Consider the following 20,260-nt stretch of genomic DNA (forward strand, 5'->3'; position numbering starts at 1 on the left):
CCAGCAGAGAGCTGGGCTTTTGAAATCCTTGAGACAGTGGACAGGGTGGCCTGATGGCACCCAGGAGGCACTGGGTCTGATGACCAAGTGGGTCTTCCCCAGTGCTTTGTGCTGCGGGAGGCTCTGGGGTCTTTGCCTGGTCTTGGTTGTGGAGGGGAGCTCAGGCATGAGCAGGGTCAAATTTCCCTCAAGCCTGGAGGGTCAGGGCTCAGAATCAAGGTGGAGAAAATGAAGTGCAACCTGTTTTTCGCATCACAGAGTCATGGAATCTCATACTGTTTGTGGCTGACAGCTTTAACTCAGACACCAAATCCCGGGCTGCTGGTAGACCTGGGTTTGCTAAAACCTACCTGGCATAGCTCAGCAGACATCCCAGGTTCCCAGTGAGCGGACTCAGTAGGACTTTCCCAAGTCCTGTCTCTCTTTGCATCCCTTTAAAGTGCTCCACAGGGAGACTCTCAGCGACTCAGCTCTGCCACCCTGATCCTGCTGTCCGAACTCCTGGGCACTTGCACGCTCTCCCAGGAGCCCTTGGAACTGTCTCTCCAATAAGCTGGTCGCTTCCAGCCAGAGAGCCAGGTTCCTGTGCACTTTCTCCCCATCTGGTGTCCCCTAGCGCCCACACAACCCGTGATTTATGGGGTTCTGAGAGCACTCTGCAAAAGTTTAATAAAGCAAAGGCCTCAGGTGCAATAGCCCAGCTGGAGTTAATACCGGCACCTCGGGGTGGAGAAAGGAGAACAGGGCCTGCCCTCCGAATGCCACATGCGGTGACAACGCCAGGTGCCGTCCGGAGAGTGTGCCTCTCTGTCTCCTCCCCTTTGGGCTGGACCTTGGCCTGTGCTGGAGGGAGGATCTTCCCTCCAGGGGTCTGCGAGGAGTCACCAGGCACAGGCTTGATGGGAGACTGCTGGTACCACTTGTGACCACGTGGGCACTGTCTGCTCCTCAAAGAGCTTTTGTGTGCCAGGTGAATTCCTCTGCAGAATCATGTGGGGTTTTTGTTTTCGTTTTCACTTTAGAAGGATAAAGAGGCTCAGAGGGAATGGTGCTCTGAAGGGGTCTTTGCAAATCACAAAGGAGGTGGGAAAACCACAAGTGACACTCCCTGTGGGCTCTGGCATGTTCAAACCAGAACAGGCACACTCCCCAACAGGCAAGGCGGGCCCCAGGACCCCCGCTTTGTGTCTTGCTTCACATCCTATCTTCTGGATTCACTAGGCATGGGCTGCTTGTGGGCTTGAGAATTCACTGTGCATTAATGGATGCAGACTTCTGGGCCCCACCCTAGACCTTGGGGGTTGGCACTGGAGCACAAGGGAAGTTTGAGGGCTGCTGAGGTGGAGGAACAAGGTCACATGAGGAGGTCCCACCAACAGGAGACCTTGAACTTAGGACGGCTGCCATAGCAACAGGACTTATACCTGGGGGGCCTCTGGGGGGGGGCGGGGAGCTGACAGCAGGTTGGGATCTGTTCGTGGGATTACCTGGTGAGCTTCTAAAAACCTCGGTGTCCCAGGACAATCAATCAATATAGGTAGAAGGGGCACCCAGAGCTGAGAACCTCTGATTTATCCTGAACTTCTGCCCAGTGGCCTGTGTAGTGGAATGAGCTCTCTCTTCTTACACTGAAGTAGTTGAATATTCATATACAAATACCGTAAAACCTTAGATTGTAACTTGTTCTTTTAGTGCTCTGCAAGATGAGCAAACATTTCTAATAAGTTAAAAAAATTTTTTTTAATGTTTATTTATTTTTGAGACAGAGAAAGACAGGGTGTGAGCAGCGGAGGGGCAGACAGAGAGGGAGACACAGAATCCGAAGCAGGCTCCAGGCTCTGAGCTGTCAGCACAGAGCCTGACGTGGGGCTGGAACTCACGAACCACGAGATCATGACCTGAGCCGAAGTCAGACGGACAGTCAACTAACTGAGCCACCCAGGCGCCCCTATTATATACCTTTAAATATGAATGTGTAACTACCTGAATAAATTATATAGTTTATGGAGACATTTGACTAGCCCACCTATACCATTAAAGATTTTTTATATGTAAGGTGGTTGTAAAATCAAAAAAATAAAATAAAATCTACTTCCTGGGAAAATGGGATTACCATGTACTTGGGACCAGATTCCTGTGACTATTTGGAACTCAACTGCCTTTGTGAGGAAAAGAGGTATCTGCAGGCTGATCTACAAGTGACATCAACATCCTTTTTCTCATCGGATCTTGACCTGCACCATGGGCCCTGGAGCCACCTGCTATAGGAGACACACCTGGAAGGAAGAATTAGGAATTAGGTGTCTTAATATTCCTTGGAGAGGGGGACCACCCAGGGTGGGACTGGTGGTGGTTGGGGCCCCAGGAAACAGCACAGCCTAATGGAGAAGGTGCCTAAAGCTATGCCTATCTTGCTCCTATGGCACCCCCTGACCGCGAGGTACCCAAAGCCCTGCTGGCTAGGCGGTCGGCCAGGGGTGAGTTACTTCCTGGCCAGGAACCTCAGGAAGTGTTTCGATGTCTTTTGCAGGTGTCATTATTATGTACGTAAAAATCAGGGCAAGAACTCAATCCTGTGGGTCTATTCACACCAAGTGCAAAACTGACAAAGGTCTCTGCCTGAAAATGATCAATGACCATTGTAAAACTCAGGTATTCAGGGTGACCTTGATGGATGATTTCCTCCTCTGAAAGTTCTGAGTCATGTTTCACATGCTCTGGGGCCAGGAGGTTGGGTGGAGGCAGGGAGAGCATTCATGATGTCCCCCTGCATATGCAGATGGTGTGTTTGCTTATCCTGTGGGTTCGCTTGTAAGGTTCCATAATAAGGTGGAACATTCCACAACAATCTAGAGGCTGCTGGTCACTGAGCTCAGTGGGGGTGTCTGGTCCAAGGTCACACAGTGAGTGAGTGGCAGAGGAGGGACAGGACCCCAGCTGCCCCATTCCATGGACCAAATTCCATCTTCCTGTACGAATTACAGCTTGCACTGGTGGGAGCCTCTCTGGGAGCCAGGAAATGAAAAGCTAGGTCACTGCCCAGGTCCACCTCTTATTCATTATCTTTCCTAGTATGGGTCACTGGCCTTTAATTTCCCAGTCTGGAGAAAAGAACTGTTCCATGAGATCATGGAATTCTCTCCAAAGATCCCACATAGAGACTCAAGTGTCTGTTCTCATGGCTCTCTAGCACCTCTGTGAAGCTGGGCAGGGCCAGGTGACAGGCTGGGGGCCGACCCTCCGCTGCTGTGGGGGCATGTAGGGACCCTGCAGGTCCTGCCCCTCATAGGGATTTGCCTCTCAGATTAGGCTTGGCTAAATTTTAGCTGGAGTCCTAGGAACTCTGCTGTTCCCACAGCGGTGGGCTGTGAAAGTCCTGTACTCATTAAAAAGAACTTTTGAGAACCTTAGAGCATTTGCTTATCCACCTGAATTGTGTGTGAGCCAGCCCCACAGAGGCTGCTTCAATGCCTCAGGTGAGAAGACAAGCATGTAACCAAGTGGCAGGTAAAGAAACTTCCATTTCAGTCCAGGTGGTGCTAAGCCTACCCACCCCTGCCGAACACCCATGGGTAACCACACTCTCCCCGACTGGGGTTTTACTGGGGACAGAGCCATAGGGGCAGCACAGTCCTGTCAGCACACTCCATCCCTGCTTACTCGCTGTGTGACCTCAGGCAAGTTACTTAACCTATCTGAGCCCCAGTTTCTTCATTTGTGGCTTGAGGATAATAAAACTCTCCTTGCAGAATGATTTCAGTGATTAGAATCACTTGGACGGGTGACCAGCAGGGAGTCTGGGAGAGAGCGAACCCTCAACAAGTGCTGCTATTATTATTAACAGTTAGCGCTTGGACAAGAACAGAGAGAGCCGACCAGGGAGTCCCTCAAGCCCAGGAAAACACACTGAGTCACTTGGCCAACTTGCTTAGCTCTCCATGGGGCGGCCATGCCCTGCCTGGCACCAGGCCGCCACAGACAGGTGTTGTGGGGCCACCCTTGCCCGGCTCCTGGCCCTGATCTGGCAGCTCAGCCAGATGACCTCTGAGAGCACAATTAGAAGCTGATTTGACCCTGAAGACAAACGTGATTGCAGACAGGTCTGAAGGGTTGCTTTGAACAGCATCCCCTTGTATGTAACTTGAGCTTGCTGCATTCAGGATAACACAGGCGCAGACAATGGACTCCATCTCTGTCTGCCTCCCCTCGGTCTCAGTTTTAATTAAACAGTGAGGAGACCACAGTGTCTCCAGATTGCACCGGATTAGCCCCAAGCATTGCTGTGAAGCCATTTTCAGGCTCTTAAAATCCAAGCAAACAGATCTGTAAAAAAACAGATCTGGTCTTGTTAGAAGCAGTCTTTCACTGTTGGGTATTTTTTTTTTTTTAATTTTTTTTTCAACGTTTATTTATTTTTGGGACAGAGAGAGACAGAGCATGAACGGGGGAGGGGCAGAGAGAGAGGGAGACACAGAATCGGAAACAGGCTCCAGGCTCTGAGCCATCAGCCCAGAGCCCGACGCGGGGCTCGAACTCCCGGACCGCGAGATCGTGACCTGAGCTGAAGTCGCATGCCCAACCGACTGCGCCACCCAGGCGCCCCGGGTATTTTTTTTTTTTCAGGTCACTCCTTACGTTAACATTTAACGTGCCTCCCTGAGACTCGGGAAACAAAGATAGAGATGGAGCAGGGATGAATCCAGCAGAAAAGCTCCCTGCCAGACGACCTGAAGCAGCGGCAGCCCCCTCCCCAGCAAGTGGCCACAGCCGCACGTCAGAGACTAGGCTTGGTGACCCGCCACCGATCTCAGGGCTCTCCCCTGGCTAGGATGGGGAGTCAAAGACACTTGCAGCAGGAGTTTCACTGGAAATGCAGTAACAAAATCAAAAGTTCTGGTGCACAGAGAGCAAAAGGTTCATGGCAACAAAGAGAAATCTTCGACTTGAATTTACTCATGGGCTTGTGGTGTTAGTTCTGGTGCGGCTATGAAAAAGAGGATTCCCTAAAAGAGTGGGAAGGCCTGTGGTCCCTCAGACCCAAGGACATGGTGGAAGGCTTCCCGCCTCTGCTTCCTTGATGACAATGATGGTGACAATAGCAGTAATAGCAGCCAGGTCCACCTTCTGCATGCCCGCTGAGGGCTGGGCCCTGGACTTAACGTCATTCTCGTTAGTCCTTGTTAATCATTCTACTACCAGCGGCTGTGGCCAGGGCAGTGCTCAGAACACAGTAGGCGCACAATAAACACACACCAAATGCGTGAACGGCACCACAAGGGGCACAGGACTGCCTTTCAGAGAGGCCGAATGTGAGGCTTAGGGCGTCCATGTGACTGTTTCCCAGTGACAGCTCCAGGCCCCCCACCCGGCCTCCTCCAGGGCCACACCGCTCCCCAGAGGGGAGGATCCAGGTCTCTGTCACCCCACAGAGGCCCGACCCTGATGACATGCTCCACTTCGGTGAGGACTTCCTTCTCTTCACTTCTCGCAGCTATAAAATCACCACTATAAATAACACGGAATCCCAAAGGGGTGTTTTGAGAATTAGGTAAAGGAGGTTGTAAAAACCTCAGGAAGGGGAAAACGCTGCAGGAATGTTTGGTGCTTGCATGAGCCCGGGGTTCCGACAGAGTCGGGGGGCGGGTGGGCTGGCTTCCTCCCCGGGGCTCTGGGGTGAGCAGGAGGCCTGGCAAGGGGGAGCCCTCACCGTGCGGTGTAACCGCCCCCACGTTCTCCTGTTCTCCCGGAGCTTGGTCTCTGAGGGGCCAGCCTGCCCCCAGGGCGGGTGTGGATGGCAGAGAATGAGGCAGGGGGTGGGGGAGGAGAATACCCTCCAGGTAAAACTCCATTTTGTGTCTGAGAGGCACTTGGCTGGTGAAATGTCAAAAGCTCTTCAAAAGCATTTTTGACAGATTTTCCCCCGACTTGGCATTGAGCAATGCAAACATCGGAAGCTGTTGAAACCTGAAATAGCAGGTTTTAAACAGTAATGAAAATCCCCACTGTCTTTGCTCCAGCCTTGAAACTGGAAATGCTTTCTTAGACACACATACACACACACACCCTTCAACTCATACTCCCTCGCAAACTGTTTTTCCCTTCTAGCCTCAGCCTTAGCTTCGGGTTTCCCCCAAGCCTCTGAATTTGCAACCTGGCGACCTACAGATTCTGGCTGGGCCACGCCAGCCCGGGAGCCAGAAGGCCAAGTTGACTCCCGAGGATCTGCGAGAGCTCTGGACTGTGCTCTGTGAGCCCGGAGCACAGGGGACTCTGCCTGGCCACTCTGTGTGTCCTTGGGCAGAGGCTGTTATCACTCCGGTAGCTTACCTCTCCCAGCCCGTCAGTGACTGTGCACAAGACGCTCCACCCTGCTGGAGGAGGACGGCCCAGGAGCCCAGCAAATGCAGCAACCCCTCTCCTGCCTCCTAGCCACGCTGTTGCCATGCGCATACACCGGGTCAGGGCACACACTGTTTTATGGGACCTGAACCACATTCAAAGAGCTGCTTTAAGATAACACATATTTGATAGGCCCATGGAAGAAATGGGATTCCACCAGAGATCTGTGGCTGCAGCAGAAGACAATGGCAAAAATAATGAGATGATGATGATGATGATAGAAACAAGCACCTCCCGGGTGATCTCCCTGTGCCAGGCCTTGGGCTAAGTGCTTTTACAGATGCCCTATAGGAGGGTACCCCTAGACCCAGCTGACAGAGGGTGATGCTGGCTCAAGTTTAGAGGAGGCCACAGCCCAGTGGGGGGTGTGGACCTGTGTCATCCTGACCGTCTGCCCTGCTTTAGGGTCACTGACGTAGCATGTGTCGGAACAAAAGTGTTCCTTAGGGGCAGCAGCTCCTCTGATTCAATGACTAGGTCCAGGTTAAAACCCAGGCTGCAATGCAGGGGGAGCCACCCCCTCTCTCGGATCCCTTGTTCCACACCAAGGCAGCTGGTTTGACAAAGGACACCACTAGGTGAATGGGGGGGTCAGAGGCATCAGCTATTATTCAGCTCACTTCATGCGGGCACCTCTCCTGGCAATTTCCGGTGACTCTGCTGCTCTACAGGAAGCCCATTTCTCTCACATGATCAGGTATGGGTCCTGGACTTTTCTCTGCAAGTCCACGACCCAGTGGCAGGCTCTGTTCACCCACGCAAAGTGCTCCACACCGAGGGGGTATTCTGCCTTCTCTCCCTTCTGCCCCTGCCTGAAACGCGTTGAGAGCTGATGACCTTCCTTTCATTGGCTGCTTATGCTCCTCAGAGTAATGTCAAATAGAGAATTGGCTTATCTCTCTCTTCGCCCACAGTGCTGGCTGCCCGCTGGCTGCCCCAGAGAAGGGCCCCGATATCCCCAATGTCTCACATACTTCCTCTTTGATGTGCAAGTTTCTTTTAATAAGGACTCAACTTTTTAGTTCACAAATAAGGGTAGACAACATGTAGGACCGCAGAAAGAGGCAAGGGATTGACATTATGTCAATGACTGAGACAAAGCCCTTGGAGAGCAGGTTTAGATGGGGGGTGGTGTGGAGAGAGAGCAGGGAGATACTTGACTTGTCTTTTTGGGAGGGGGGTGGATCAGTCGGTTGAGTGTCCGACTTCAGCTCAGGTCATGATCTCGCGGTTCGTGAGTTGGAGCCCTGCATCTGACTCTGTGCTGTCAGTGCAGAGCCCGCTTCAGATCCTCTGTCCCCCTCTCTCTGGCCCTCCCCCGCTTGCACTCTCTCAAAAATAAATATTCAAAGCAAAACAAAACAAGGGCAGGTAGACACTTGACTTTATACCAAGCATATGCCTATGACGATTAGAGCTGCAGGCATAGGTCATCTCCTACCCGTTTCAGGTTAGGAATCTAAGCCTCTGAGGTTATTATGCACCTGGAAGAAAGGTGAATTAAGAGCCAGAAGGTAGGGACCAGACTTTTAGCCCTGCTATTTTCTAGCTGTGTGACTTTGGGGAAAAAAGCCACATCACTACTCTGAGTCAGTTTTCTCCTATGTAAAATGAGGACGGGGTCAAATGAGATAATATGAGTGAATGTGCTTTGTAAATTTTAAAGCACTGGTGTATGTCAGGGGCCACTGTCACTGGTCCCAACAGGAGCAGTGTCACCCCCTGCCAGCATCCCCATCCACAGTTTTCCCAGGAAGAGGCTGCCTGGGTCCCATAGCACTGTGCTCATACTGGCCCAGTGGGACTCAGGGTGGCCTTCTGCAGTTGGCTCCCTGTCGGTCTGTACTTTGGATGGGTCACTATCCACTCTCATACCCCCAGGGCCCAGAGCGGGTTTTCTGGCACAGAACGGGAGCTCAGGAAATGCTGGTTGAATCCCAGAGTCTTGGCTGCCGGCCCCCAGCTTGGCAGGCAGGCCAGCCTTGCAGAGTGGGGAGTGGAGTCAGACCCTACCAAAACAGGTGCAAGCTTTGGAAGTGGGGTGTGGGCTGAAAAACTTCCCGTAACAAGCCCCTCTCATGATGCAAGGTCTGTTCATTGCTAAGGCCGTGGAGCTGAAACCCCCATCTCCCTGCCTAAAGCACAGTAAGGCCTCCACCACTGAGTGAGAGGCTCTCCCAGACTTCCTGGGGGTCTGCAGCTCACACCCTCTTCATGCTTATTTCTTCCTTTGACCTCCTATGGCCCCTGGGAGGTGCTGTGATTTCCACATCAGTCTGGGGCTCGGGTGTGAGGGGCACACCTGGGGCCTGACTGAGGCCTTGGAGTTAGACCAGCCCCCTTCCATGGGACCTTCGAGGGCACCAGGAAGTCAACGGTCACTTTGATCTCTTCAGTGAAAGGGAACAGCCATACTCTTAACACAGACAGCCAACGGTTTTCTTTAAAAACACCATCCATTATGATCCCTCCAGAATAATTTGTTTCTAATTAGAAACATCCCGTCATTTCAGCGGTGATTAATGCCTCTGGTCTTGAAACTGAAACATCTCAACTTTTGATCAAAAGTCATGCTATTCTAGAAAGAAATGCGATTTCCTCCTCTCCCATTTTAAGTGACGTCTCCGTCCCCCTGGGTTGAATACCCAGCAGTTAGCGGGTGAAAACAATGATTTGCACAGATCTGGAAATAGCTAATATCCCAGGAGGGTAGCCAGCTGCAGGCCATTTTTCAAACATGGCAGAGCAGTAATAATGCCCTCAGCAGGGATGGGAATGTGAAGCCTGTCTCTCATATGGGTCCCCGGTTACGGTTCAGTCATTTGCTGAGGCTGGGGGAAGGGGAGGGGCCCTGCCTCCCTCAGGTTCTGGGTGTTGTTCTCAGGCACCCTCACCCAGCTACAGGAAGGGATGGGTGCCAGCCCCTTCTCAGGGGTGACTGGTCCTTCTTATTTCAGTGAGTGCAGGATGGCACCTGTGGAATGTCCGTGGACTGGCCAGTCCCTCACCTCCCTGGAGATGGCTTATCTTTCTCAACGGCACCCGTGGGGCCAAGTAACAGGAGACTGCTTGGATGCAAAATGTCAAAGCTTCCAGACACACTGATGCCCTGACGGCCCTTGAAATTCTATTGACTTTCCTTTGGGGCAACTTGTGTGAAGCCTTCAAAGTCTGGAATGTGGGGAGGTTTGGAGGCTGGTTACAACGGAGAGGGTTTAAAAGTGCACTGACCCTTGGGGCGACTGGGTGGCTCAGTCAGTTAAGTGTCCAACTCTTGATTTCTGCTCAAGTCATGATCTTGCGGTTCGTGAGTTCAAGCCCTGCATTGGGCTCTGTGCTCACAATGTGGTGCCTGCTTGGGATTCTCTCTCTCTCTCTCTCTCTCTCTCTCTCTTCTCTCTCTGACCCTCCTGAGCTTGTTTTCTCTCTCTCTCTCTCTCTCTCTCTCTCAAGAAAATAAACTTAAAAAAAAATGCACCCACCCCAGGCATGCAACAAGGGGACGGTGCACAAGCCACAGAGCAGAGACAAGATGTTACTCACAAAGCACATTTAGTCTGAATAAGTGAAAATGTCAGGGTAAGAACCATCCAGTGGAATCCACCAACACTGACCTGATCACCCAGTGAGAGAGGACAAGTATCCCCACGGGATCCTTTCCACTTCTCCAGAGAAGAAATGGGGAAAAACCATGGGCAGATTTCTATTAACTGTACAGATTTCTGTAACTGTGCATGCCAGCCCACCCAGGCATGGCGGTGGCAGGAGGGAGTGGTGGTGAGGCAAACAGGGTGGGGGTCCCACGGCTGAGTTCTGTGCAGCTCCTGCCCCACCACACTTGCTCCCAGTATGTTCATGCATGCACAGACTTCCAGTTCAGTGTCCGTGACGAGTTTTCAGCTTGGGAGAACGAGCCTGCGCCTGGGTCCTGGCTCTGGCCAGATGTGCTGGGGAGGGGGCTGGTGGCACCCACAAATGCTGAGTACTCTCCCCAAAGGCTCTGTGCACACCAATCAGATGCCAGCAGATACCAGCCCTGGATGGCAGCCGAGATCATTCTGTTCCATTATTCTTTCTTGTTTTTACTTTCCTTGATCAAGGATAACTGATCAAGCTGGCTGTGGTAAAAAGTGGGCACGGTGGCCTTCTAATGCCTTCCTTTCCAGAAAGCTGGGAGGTGTTATTCGCCATGGTCTGGCTACTAGAGAAGCAGGCCAGCTAAAGGCTCTACCTGGTGGGCTGTGTGTGGGAGTTGGCTGGACCACATACCAGCGTCCTCAGCCAAGGAAGCGCCCCTGAACACCGGAGGAGGGAAAGCCTGAGCTACTAGATCTGGGGCAGTGCCGTGCTAAGCTTCTCAGGCACTAGTCACATTCATTTTCTGGTGTTCTGCAACCAGGAAGCTCATGGTACTTCAGGAAACAAAAGTGTCCCTCTGGTTCTCAAAACCAGATGGCTATAACGGCTGGAGAAAGCCAAGCCCTGGAGAGCCAACGAACATGTGTAGGGCATGCTGTGGCTCAAAGGCACCGTCACGGAGACTCCGCAGCCCTTCTCGTTCTGTGTCCACTGGTTGGATTGAGCTCTGAACTGGGGTTGAGGAGCTTGGACTCTGCCAGAGGGGTGTGGGCACGCCACTCAGTCTTGGAGCATCTATTGCTTCTTCAGTGAACCAGGGCTAATGACCCTGGCTGCAGGGCACAGGTACAGAGGTAAACCTCAAAGGGGAAATGATGCCAGGTGCCCTGAGACCCTGATGGGTGCACACAGCCCAGGCCCTAACTGACCACTCCTCCCCTCTGCTTCCTGCGCAGGGATATCTGTGACCATGTAAGCCACCCATCAATAGCACAGGATGCACTTAGGGTGGTGACCACTAGGACCCTTCCAATTCCCCGAGTATAATGACCGCTTTATTCCAATCCACACCTGGACTTTTGGAGTCCAGATGATGTTATTTTACTATGTTGGGTAGTTGTCCCTCCACATCTTCTGCCAGTTCTGACATAGGACACCCACAAATGTTTTCTTATTGGTTAGAACCCAAGCTGTTGATAGTCTGTTTACGTCAAGCTGGGTCTGACATGCTTGGCTACGAGACGGTTTTGGGTATGGTTGTATAAAAGGCTGGGTACTCCTACTGATAAGACAAAGTTAGGTGAGATCAGAACGGGTTAGTCCTGGTGCCTGTGCCTCACAATGGTGTGAGTCCTGGGTGATAGGTTTGGGGCAGGAAAACGGGCTGAGATGTCCAACTGCTGAGTCACATATACTAGCACCTTGAAAGCTCGGAGCGTCTCTGCGAAATGGCCAGGGCCAGTGTTAATGATTCTCCATTTCAGAGATAAAGAGACTGAGAGCCAGACAGATTAAGACACATTAAGTGGTGAGTCAGAGCTGTAACTCAGCCCCTTGACGTCTTTCTCACAGGATTCTAGGTTCTAATGGCACTTTTTTTTTTTTTTTTTTGCAAGAGCCTTCAAATGAAGTTCAAGTGAGACTTCTTCCAATAAGACTCAGCCTGGCAACTCCATACTAAGCGCTTTACATTCATGGAGAAACCAGACCTACTGGCCTCGGTTCTATTGCTCTGGTCAGATTTTCTGATCAGGGCGTAAATAAACAGGAGGTGTTTTTGGTCATCCCCAAATTCGCAGTTATCCAGATGCTGCATTTCAGCACAGACAGCAAACTGGAACCGGAGGAATTTGGCTTTTATGCACTCCAATAGTTTGCAGGAGTTTGTATTCAGACTTGTGGGAAGGTGGCCATTTGGGTACCAGATTTGGGAAGTTTTGCTTTCCAATGGCCAAAGCATCTCTCCTTCCATAAAGCAGAGGCACAAATCAAAGAAAGGTACTGCCTGGGCCAGGTAGGTAAATCAAAATGCATAGTGGCTGGAGGAGCCTGGGGAGAGGCTGGAGGACCAGGGTCTGGGGGAAGGTACCAGGCCTGCTTGGCCCCAGTTCATGGTGGCCACGTGAGGACGCAGGCCACATTGCCCTGTTGCCAGATTTCCAGACAGGGGCCCATATCCAGACTTTCAGGTGGAATTGTCCTGTTTTTAAATGGTAGTAACTAATTCTAAAATGTTTAAGACATTGTGCAGGCCATGCAAACACTGGAGGCTCTCAGACCATCAGTGTGCAAACCAGGAGTGAAGAGGCATCGAGAGAAACAAACAGGGAATTTTCTGTTGCTAAGACCAAAAAGAAACACAAACACACTCTAGGCTGTCATTAGAAATTTTCTTAGAAAATCCGACATTAGCAAATGTCATTAGAAATTCTATAGCTGTTGGGGCACCTGGGTGGCTGAGTCGGCTGAGCATCCGACTTCTGGTTTCAGCTCAGGTGGTCACCTTGCAGCTTTGTGAGATGGATCCCTGCATCCCATCCCAGCTTTGTGAGAATCCGCTTGGGATTCTCTCTCCCTCTCTCTCCGCCCCTCCCCCACTCCCACTGTCTCTCTCAAAATAAACAAACTTAAAAAAAAAAAAAGAAATTCTACAGGTGTTGGGAAAATGTTCTCTAGAAGGTGTACTGGCTGGGGCTCACATGTGATGACTTAGCTCAGCCCCTGGTAAACAGGCTTTAGAGGTAACAGGTTGACAGATACCAGGTGAATGAGCAAAAGAAGGGCTAAGCAGGAAAGAAGTTTTTATATCGGATTTACATTCCTGTGCTATTTAAGCCTCTCTGTCCCCCAGGGGTGCAGGCCAGGCTCTGGAAGAAGGCTCTTCCTTTCTGCCACCCCTAAGGCTCATACCTATCCGCCCCTGCATCATCCAGGCCCTCACCCAAGGGTCCTGAAGTGAATGGAAGTGTTGTTTGCCCATGAGCCCCCTCCACATTTGCCTCAGCCAAGGCTCCTGTGTGTTCACAAGGCTTTTGCCACGGCCGGCGGCCAAGTCCCCCGCAGGATGCTGGGGCACAGCCAGCACGCAGCACAGGACAGCCAACTGGCACCCGGAGCACCCTGCTTCATGCTTCGGGGGGGGGCGTTCGGTTTCCTTCCGACTGCACACAGCCTGGGGTCACCGGCAGGTGCACAGCTTGGAGAGAAAGTGCACTTGCCTGGGTAGACTGGAACCGCCTCGTTGAATCGAGGCGTGTGGTGAGATCTGAGCTCCTGTTTCTAGAGTTTCCTGCAGGGTGGAAACGCAGGCGCGCTGGACTCACCTTGGACCAGTCCCCGGTTTTCCACTCGTAGCAGCCTGAGTAGTCCTCGCACGCCTCCTCTGCTTTTGGCCTCATGGACGCGTCGCATTTTCCTTGCGAGTTGGTGCACGTCACAGTTCGCTTTTGGGTCCCTTTACCACAGGTGGCAGAGCACTGCAAGACACCGGTTGGATGTTTAATCTGGTCTGATTCAGCTCAAGTTCATCAATGCTTGTTAAGTCGCTCCTATGTGCCAGACCCAGTTCTGGGGACGCAAGGGTGAAGAGGATCCTGGTCTTCCAGAGTCTGATGCACCTGGTCCCTTATGTGACTCCAGCCAAGTGGCTGGTGATGGGGGGAGTAGGGAGAGCTCAGGGGCACCCAGAAGACCAAACTAAGAATTTGGTGGCCTGCTGCCAGGTCCCAAAGACCAATGCAGTGAGTGAGTTCAAGGGGCAAATGCTGCTGAGGACAGACACCAAAGCAAAGATGTGTGAGGCCCCTGGCTCCTCCCGGCTGGCCTGCAGCTATATGCACTCTGCCTGGTCCAGCCTGGGGCAAAGGCACAGGTCCAGGGTGGAGAAGGGGGGAGACGCAAAGCCAGGCCACAGGTGACTTTCACGTCAGGCAGGTGGCAAGCTCTTGCACAGAGCCACGATGACTGTTTTAAGCATGGATGCCAAGAGTGTGATGGAGCCATGTTCCCTGTGGCATTTTACTTTACTTCTTGGGAGACACTTCAAGAGACAGTGTGGGGACGGGGCCCAAGTAGGGCCTGAGGAATGACAAATCATGGGTGAGTCCTGAGAGAGGTCAAGATTCCCATTCCCCCAGGCAGCAAGATACACTGAGTTAGGGATGAGAGATGGAGTGGCAAGATGTAAATAGTGCGGTCCTGCGGGGTGTATCTGGAGCCTTCTCCCCGTGAGCTCAGGGAGGGACCTCGCCCGGGCTCAAAGAGGGCTTACCTCCACACCAAGCAGAAGGAAGCCCAGGCAGAGCAGATTTGTGACCTTGGGAGGACAGGTCTGACAGCGTGCATGATCTGGCCAGCAAGAGGAGACATGGCCATAGACCCATGGAGCCCTCCCTTGTATCTGCCGGGTGTGGAAGCCCTGTCCCCACCACGCAAACAAACATGGAACTCGTGGCGACAGGGGGCTGAAGGCGGTGTTCTGCCAAGATGTACAGACACAAGGAAACCCAGGCTGCCTGGGAAAGTTCCTCCCAACTGCTGGGTCCCAGAGCTATGGTGGGGACAGCTCGTGAGTGTAGTAGCCCCAACATGGAGCCCTAGCAATGTGAATGCCTGTTTTCATACTTGCTTGATTTATCAGAAATATACAGCAGTGATATTCTTGAGCTACAATAAACTTGATTTTTAAAAAGTTCTACTGAAAAAATGCACACAGAGATCATGTTATTCTTTATATTTCCATTATTAATGTTTACCCCAAAATGTTATTTACCTTTATTTATTTTTTTTAATGAATTCCCTGTCCCATTTAGCTCTCTGACGGGCCCCTTGGGGTTCTTCCCTTCCCTTCCCTTCCGTTCCCCTCCCCTCCCCCCTCCCCTCCCCCCCTCCCCTCCCCTCCCTTCCCCTCCCCTCCCCTCCTTTCTTCCCTCTTTTCTTTTTGAAACTCAGATTGGCTTGTTTTAGAAGAAATATATAGGCAGGGTCATGATCCCACAATTCATAAGTTTGAGTCCCAAGTTGGGCTCTTCACTGACAGTGAGGAACCTGCTTGGGATTCTCTCTCCCTCCCTCTCTCTCTGTCCTTCCCCCACTTTCTCTCTCTCTCTCTCTCAAGGTAAATAAAGAAACTTTAGATGAAATACACAGGCTTCAGAACTGGTCACCTAGCGGGGAGCTGGACAGCATGAGTATTTGGTCCTGTGCATGGGTGAGGGACAGCTTAACAGGACCTCAGATACAAGGAATCGGTCTATGGCAGGTGTTACCTTCCTGGGCAGGCTGGGTTGTGGCCAGGAGGGCTGCTGCAGGGAGCCTGGGTTCCTGAGTCGACCTTCAACTTCTGCTTCTCTGTACTGTGATGCTCCATGACCATTTCATCAGCCCCACCCTCACCATTTGACGTGCGGGCTCCTCCCTGGCACCGGCACCCACACCACTGGCTCTTTCTCCAACTAGAAGCCTACTTACCACTTATGCCTGAGTTTCTGCATTGTCTTACTCTATTCTGTGTTCCCTATCCCTTTCCCTTGAAGTTCAAATGCTAATGTCCAGTCTGTTTCTTTACCAAACCCTAGCTCAGCCCTTCTGACCACCAGCATTGGCTGGAAGCCTTAAGCCTTGAGAAAGGGGCAGCATTGCAGGTGGGGTTTCCTCTGGGGGACCTAGGAGGGCCGTGTTCAGTTTCTCCCTTGGCCTCTGATCCAGGGATGGGGACCAGAAGCCCAGGACAGGAGAGAGTCACTATCTTTTGCCTCCTTCCTGGTTTCTGCTCCTCATTCTAGCAAAGCTGTGAAGAAGGTGGGGTGTAGACAGTAAGGGTGATCAACACTGCTGGCTGAATAAGGGCAACCTTGTTGATCAAATACATTTCTCTGCCATCAGAAACGTAAATCCATTTGTTTCCAGAAGAAATATTAAAGGGGTTGATTCAGCATGTGGTGAAGTAGTAGAAATACGAGTTTGGTGAGCATCTCACGAATGGGGGTGAGATTTGATTCTAAGTTCAATGTGCAGAAAGATGCATTTGGCTCAAGGCTGGGCTGAGCCAGAATTAGACTGACTGGTACAGATGCTATTTCAGCATTAGGATCACATATGCGCAAAGATACAGATGTGAAATTAGAGATATTTCTTTTAAAAAAATTTTTTTTGCATTTATTCATCTTTGAGACACAGAGCACAAATGGGGAGGCAGAGAGAGAGGCAGAGAGAGAGACAGAGAGAGAGACAGAATCCAAAGCAGGCTCCAGGCTCTGAGCTGTCAGCACAGAGCCTGACACAGGGCTTGAACTCACAAACCGTGAGTGAGATCATGACCTGAGCCAAAGTTGGACACTTAACCGACTGAGCCACCCAGGCGCCCCTAGAGATATTTCTTTAAATCTTGCTTCAGTTGTCTCACCTTTTTCAATCTGGTATTCTTTAACACTATGGTGATAGTTGATAATGTCAGGTTTGGTTATTTTGGTAAGGACTTTTTTTCTCTTTTTTCTATGAGAAAGAATCCAAATGGAAAATGTATGGCTTTGATCTGATTACAGTGTAAATCTTGTTTGGATCAGGACTCTGGTGATCAAGGATCTTAGGCTCAAGGTGGGTTGGGGGAAGACTGCATTCCTGCCTCTACCCCTCCAGCAAGTAGCCCCCCTCCCTAAAAGAGGTCCCTTGAATGTTTAACTTACAAACCTTAGTACATGTAAAAAAAATCAAAATTTTAAGCTCTCTCTTTTCTCTAAAATATAATAACGGCAGGTTAAAGAGTCAAGTCTTTAAATGGGTACATGTTAAGATCCGTCTGAAAAGTAATCCCCATTTCAGAGCAGCCAAGGGCAGACTTTTCGTTCATTAAGAATGGGCTGAATACTTTCTTATTCAAAATAATTCCAACTGTTTGGCAATAAAAAGGAACTTTAAAAATATTTTCCACACTGAAGAGTGTCTTGGATTTAGCCTTTCTGACTTTCCTAGAACACATTTGATGGGGGATCTGAGGGAAACTTGCCCTTTGTTCAGCTATTTTTTTGTTTCATGGCCAGTCAAAATCATTAATGCAAAGTCAATGCAAAGCCTTGAAAGATGATATTACCAAAGATAAAATATTTCCAGAATCACTCTTCAGCCTAAGTTAAAACTTAAGGCTTAATTGACCTCTTTCCAACATGTTTTATGGCATGAGGTGTGTGATTCCAACTTGCACACTAAAAACTGTCCCTTCCAGCATCTGCTTGTCTCTTACAATCTACAAAGACTGACACAGAGTTCAAAGAAAGCCTATGATACCACCTCACCAATCTGATCACACTAAAGTTCAAACGTGTTGAAAGAAAATTAAAAGATTGGTCAGTTGGTCTGTCTGTCTACCTACTTACGTACACACCTACCCATCTATCCATCCATCCACGCACTCATCCGTCCATCCATCCATCCATCCATCCATCCATCCATCCATCCATCCAACTTTACATGAGAATTGTCATAAGAAATGGGATCAAACTGTGATATATATTATCAAAAACGTATACATGATCAAAACCACATTATCCATGCTTTGTTTAGCCATACTGTTATCTCAGATGGAATTTAAGAATATGTGACTAGTATACATCTTTTGGTTATCTGGGGGTTGGCGAGGACTGTGATGTGTGGTATTGAGTCACAAATACCATGGAGGGAAAGGCACCAATTGGGTGGTGGACAAGGCACAGAGGCCCTGTTGGTGGGTTCAGCACTGGCGACAGCCCAGGCACCCACCTGTGACCACTCAGATGCCTCCCAGATGGACAGGCAGTCCTGGCCTTCACAGCTCTGCACTGGTGCTGGCCGGGGGCCCGGGCAATAGAGGGGCCGCGTGGTGACATGTGTGCCGTTCTGCAGCTGGTACACGCAGGTCACCTCCCGATGCTGGATGCCCTTCTCACAGGTCGCTGAGCAGGGGCTCCATGGGCCTGCCACCCACCTGTCCAGGAGGAGGAAAGACAGTGAAAAAATAACTGGGTGGAAAGGCCAGTTTCCCCGGAGGGCCTTCTGGACAGATCACGGCATCTTGGGTCTGTAGTGTGAGAGAGGGAGATAGACTCAAAGAGCTTTGCAATCAACTTTAGAAATAATTCTGAAGTATTAGGGCAGAGGAAGCCACATGAGTTGAGTAGTTCAATAGCTTATTCAAAACAGAAATCCTTCTGCACACAACACCTCTATGGCTGATTCAATTATTGCTCCCAAGTGGTCACTCTCCTTGTAGCAGGATTCCATATCCCACCCACTGTCTATGACGTGCTTTGTTCAATGGGGTGTGAGTGGACATGAAGCTGGCCATGTCCCAGCAGAAGCTTTGAGTGTGATTATGTGGTTTGGCTCTGGTTCTCCCTGTTTCCTGCCCTCTGCCATGAGAGCAGCAGGTCCCAATACAGGGGATGCTCCAACAGCTGAGCTCGTAATAACGTGACACCATTTGTTACAAGCCACTGAGATACCGGGCTCATTTGTCACTGCAACAAAACCAGACTGGTATAGCCTATGACAAGGGACACTCCAGGGCCAGCTTGAACACACCAGGACCAGGTACCCCCTGCTTTTCAAAGAGTGGATAGCCCTTTTGGGTGGGGACTGTCACTCTTGAGGAGGCAACTTGTGGGCTGTGACAGAACTGAGCTGTTGCAAGTGCTTGACTAGAACTTGGCCTACCTGCCTTATCTTTCAATGACCCTGGTTCCGCCATGGCTCCTGTTGGCCTTGTGGTGTTGGAAGGAAGCTGAGCAGTTGTAAATCATGATTTCTCAGGACACTGAGTGGGGCTTTGAATGGCCTTTTGGAGACACAAAAAGACTCTCTCCTGTTTGGTCCCTGCATGAGCCTCAAGTCCACCTAGCTCCCAGGAGCTCCCATATTGACAGAATGGCTCAATCTATGGCCATGTCTGATAAACACACTCCTCTTCATCATCATCGAGTCCTAAGTTGCTCAAACCAAATCTGATTATGCTATCCTATTGTTTAGAAATAACAGCAGTGTTGGGCACCTGGGTGGTTCAGTCGGTTAAGTGTCCCACTCTTGATTTCAGCTCAGGTCATGATCTCAAGGTTCGTGAGATCGGGCCCCGTATCAAGCTCTGTGCTGACAGTGCAGAGCCTGCTTGAGATTTTCTCTCTTCCTCTCTCTCTGCCTCTCCTTCATTCATGCTCTCTATCTAAATAAAACACTTAAAAAAAAACCCTAAAATATATCAGCAGTGCCTTTCCACAGGCAGGTCCTTGAGGGGACACTGGATGGTGCCACGCCCCCCCCCCCCCCCCAATTCTTCTCCAGTTCTGGCTCACTTGTTCATTCACCCATCCTAGCATGGCACATTCACTGAGGGCTTCCCATGTGCTGGGCACTGTCCTAGGTTCTGATGATGAGGCAGTGAACAAGACAAGGCCCTGCCCTACAAATCTTACCATCCTAATGGGGACAGACAGTAAATCAACAAATGTATACAATAGAATATAACACAGTAAACTATATATAACATATATCATATATGAATAGAGGAGATGCCACATGGTAGTAAGTGCTTCAGAGAAAAGTAGGGCAGTGTAGGGAAGGTCAGGGGAGGAGGAGGGGGGTGAGCACACAAGTTGGCGGGGACAGCCTCACTGATAAGCTGATGTGTGAGCAGAGCCTGGAAGGAAGCGAGAGAGTAAGCAGAGAAGACTTCCAGGCAGAGGGCACAGTGGGTGCAAAGGCCCTGGGGAGGAGTGTGCTGGCAGGGTTGAGGAGCAGCAAGGAGTCCAGTGTGGCTGGAGAAGGGGGGAGGAGGGAGGAGCGGAGAGAGGGGCATGAGAAGGACAGGGGGGAGATTCTACAGGCCATGGCTGGCCACTGTGGCTCTTGTTTGAATAAGATGCAGTCCCAGGGGGTTTGGAGACAGGAGTGACATGCCCTGCAGGGCAGCAGCAAGGAGACCAGGGAGGAGGCCACTGCACCAGTCCAGGCAGGGGATGAGGGTAACTTGTACCAGCTG

At 50.8% G+C, this 20,260-nt stretch overlaps 1 protein-coding gene across 6 annotated transcripts in view; it reads right to left on the reverse strand.

Moving 5' to 3' along the window:
• The window catches only part of ADAMTS17 (ADAM metallopeptidase with thrombospondin type 1 motif 17), a 343,518-nt gene that overhangs the window by 4,795 nt on the left and 318,463 nt on the right, over window positions 1–20,260 (reverse strand). For 4 of the 6 annotated variants that reach the window (XM_027067938.2, XM_027067937.2, XM_027067940.2 and 1 more), the window contains 2 exons: window positions 18,010–18,214; window positions 13,581–13,733 (listed from right to left, as the gene is read on the reverse strand). In XM_027067938.2, the coding sequence (XP_026923739.1) occupies window positions 13,581–13,733; window positions 18,010–18,214 (358 nt within the window). Of the gene's footprint in view, window positions 1–13,557; window positions 13,734–18,009; window positions 18,215–20,260 lie in introns of those variants that run through there. The other 2 variants (XR_008299007.1, XM_053223625.1) reach the window with 2 other exon arrangements.

This window comes from Acinonyx jubatus, chromosome B3 (assembly GCF_027475565.1).
Source record: "Acinonyx jubatus isolate Ajub_Pintada_27869175 chromosome B3, VMU_Ajub_asm_v1.0, whole genome shotgun sequence".
Lineage (NCBI taxonomy): Eukaryota > Metazoa > Chordata > Mammalia > Carnivora > Felidae > Acinonyx > Acinonyx jubatus.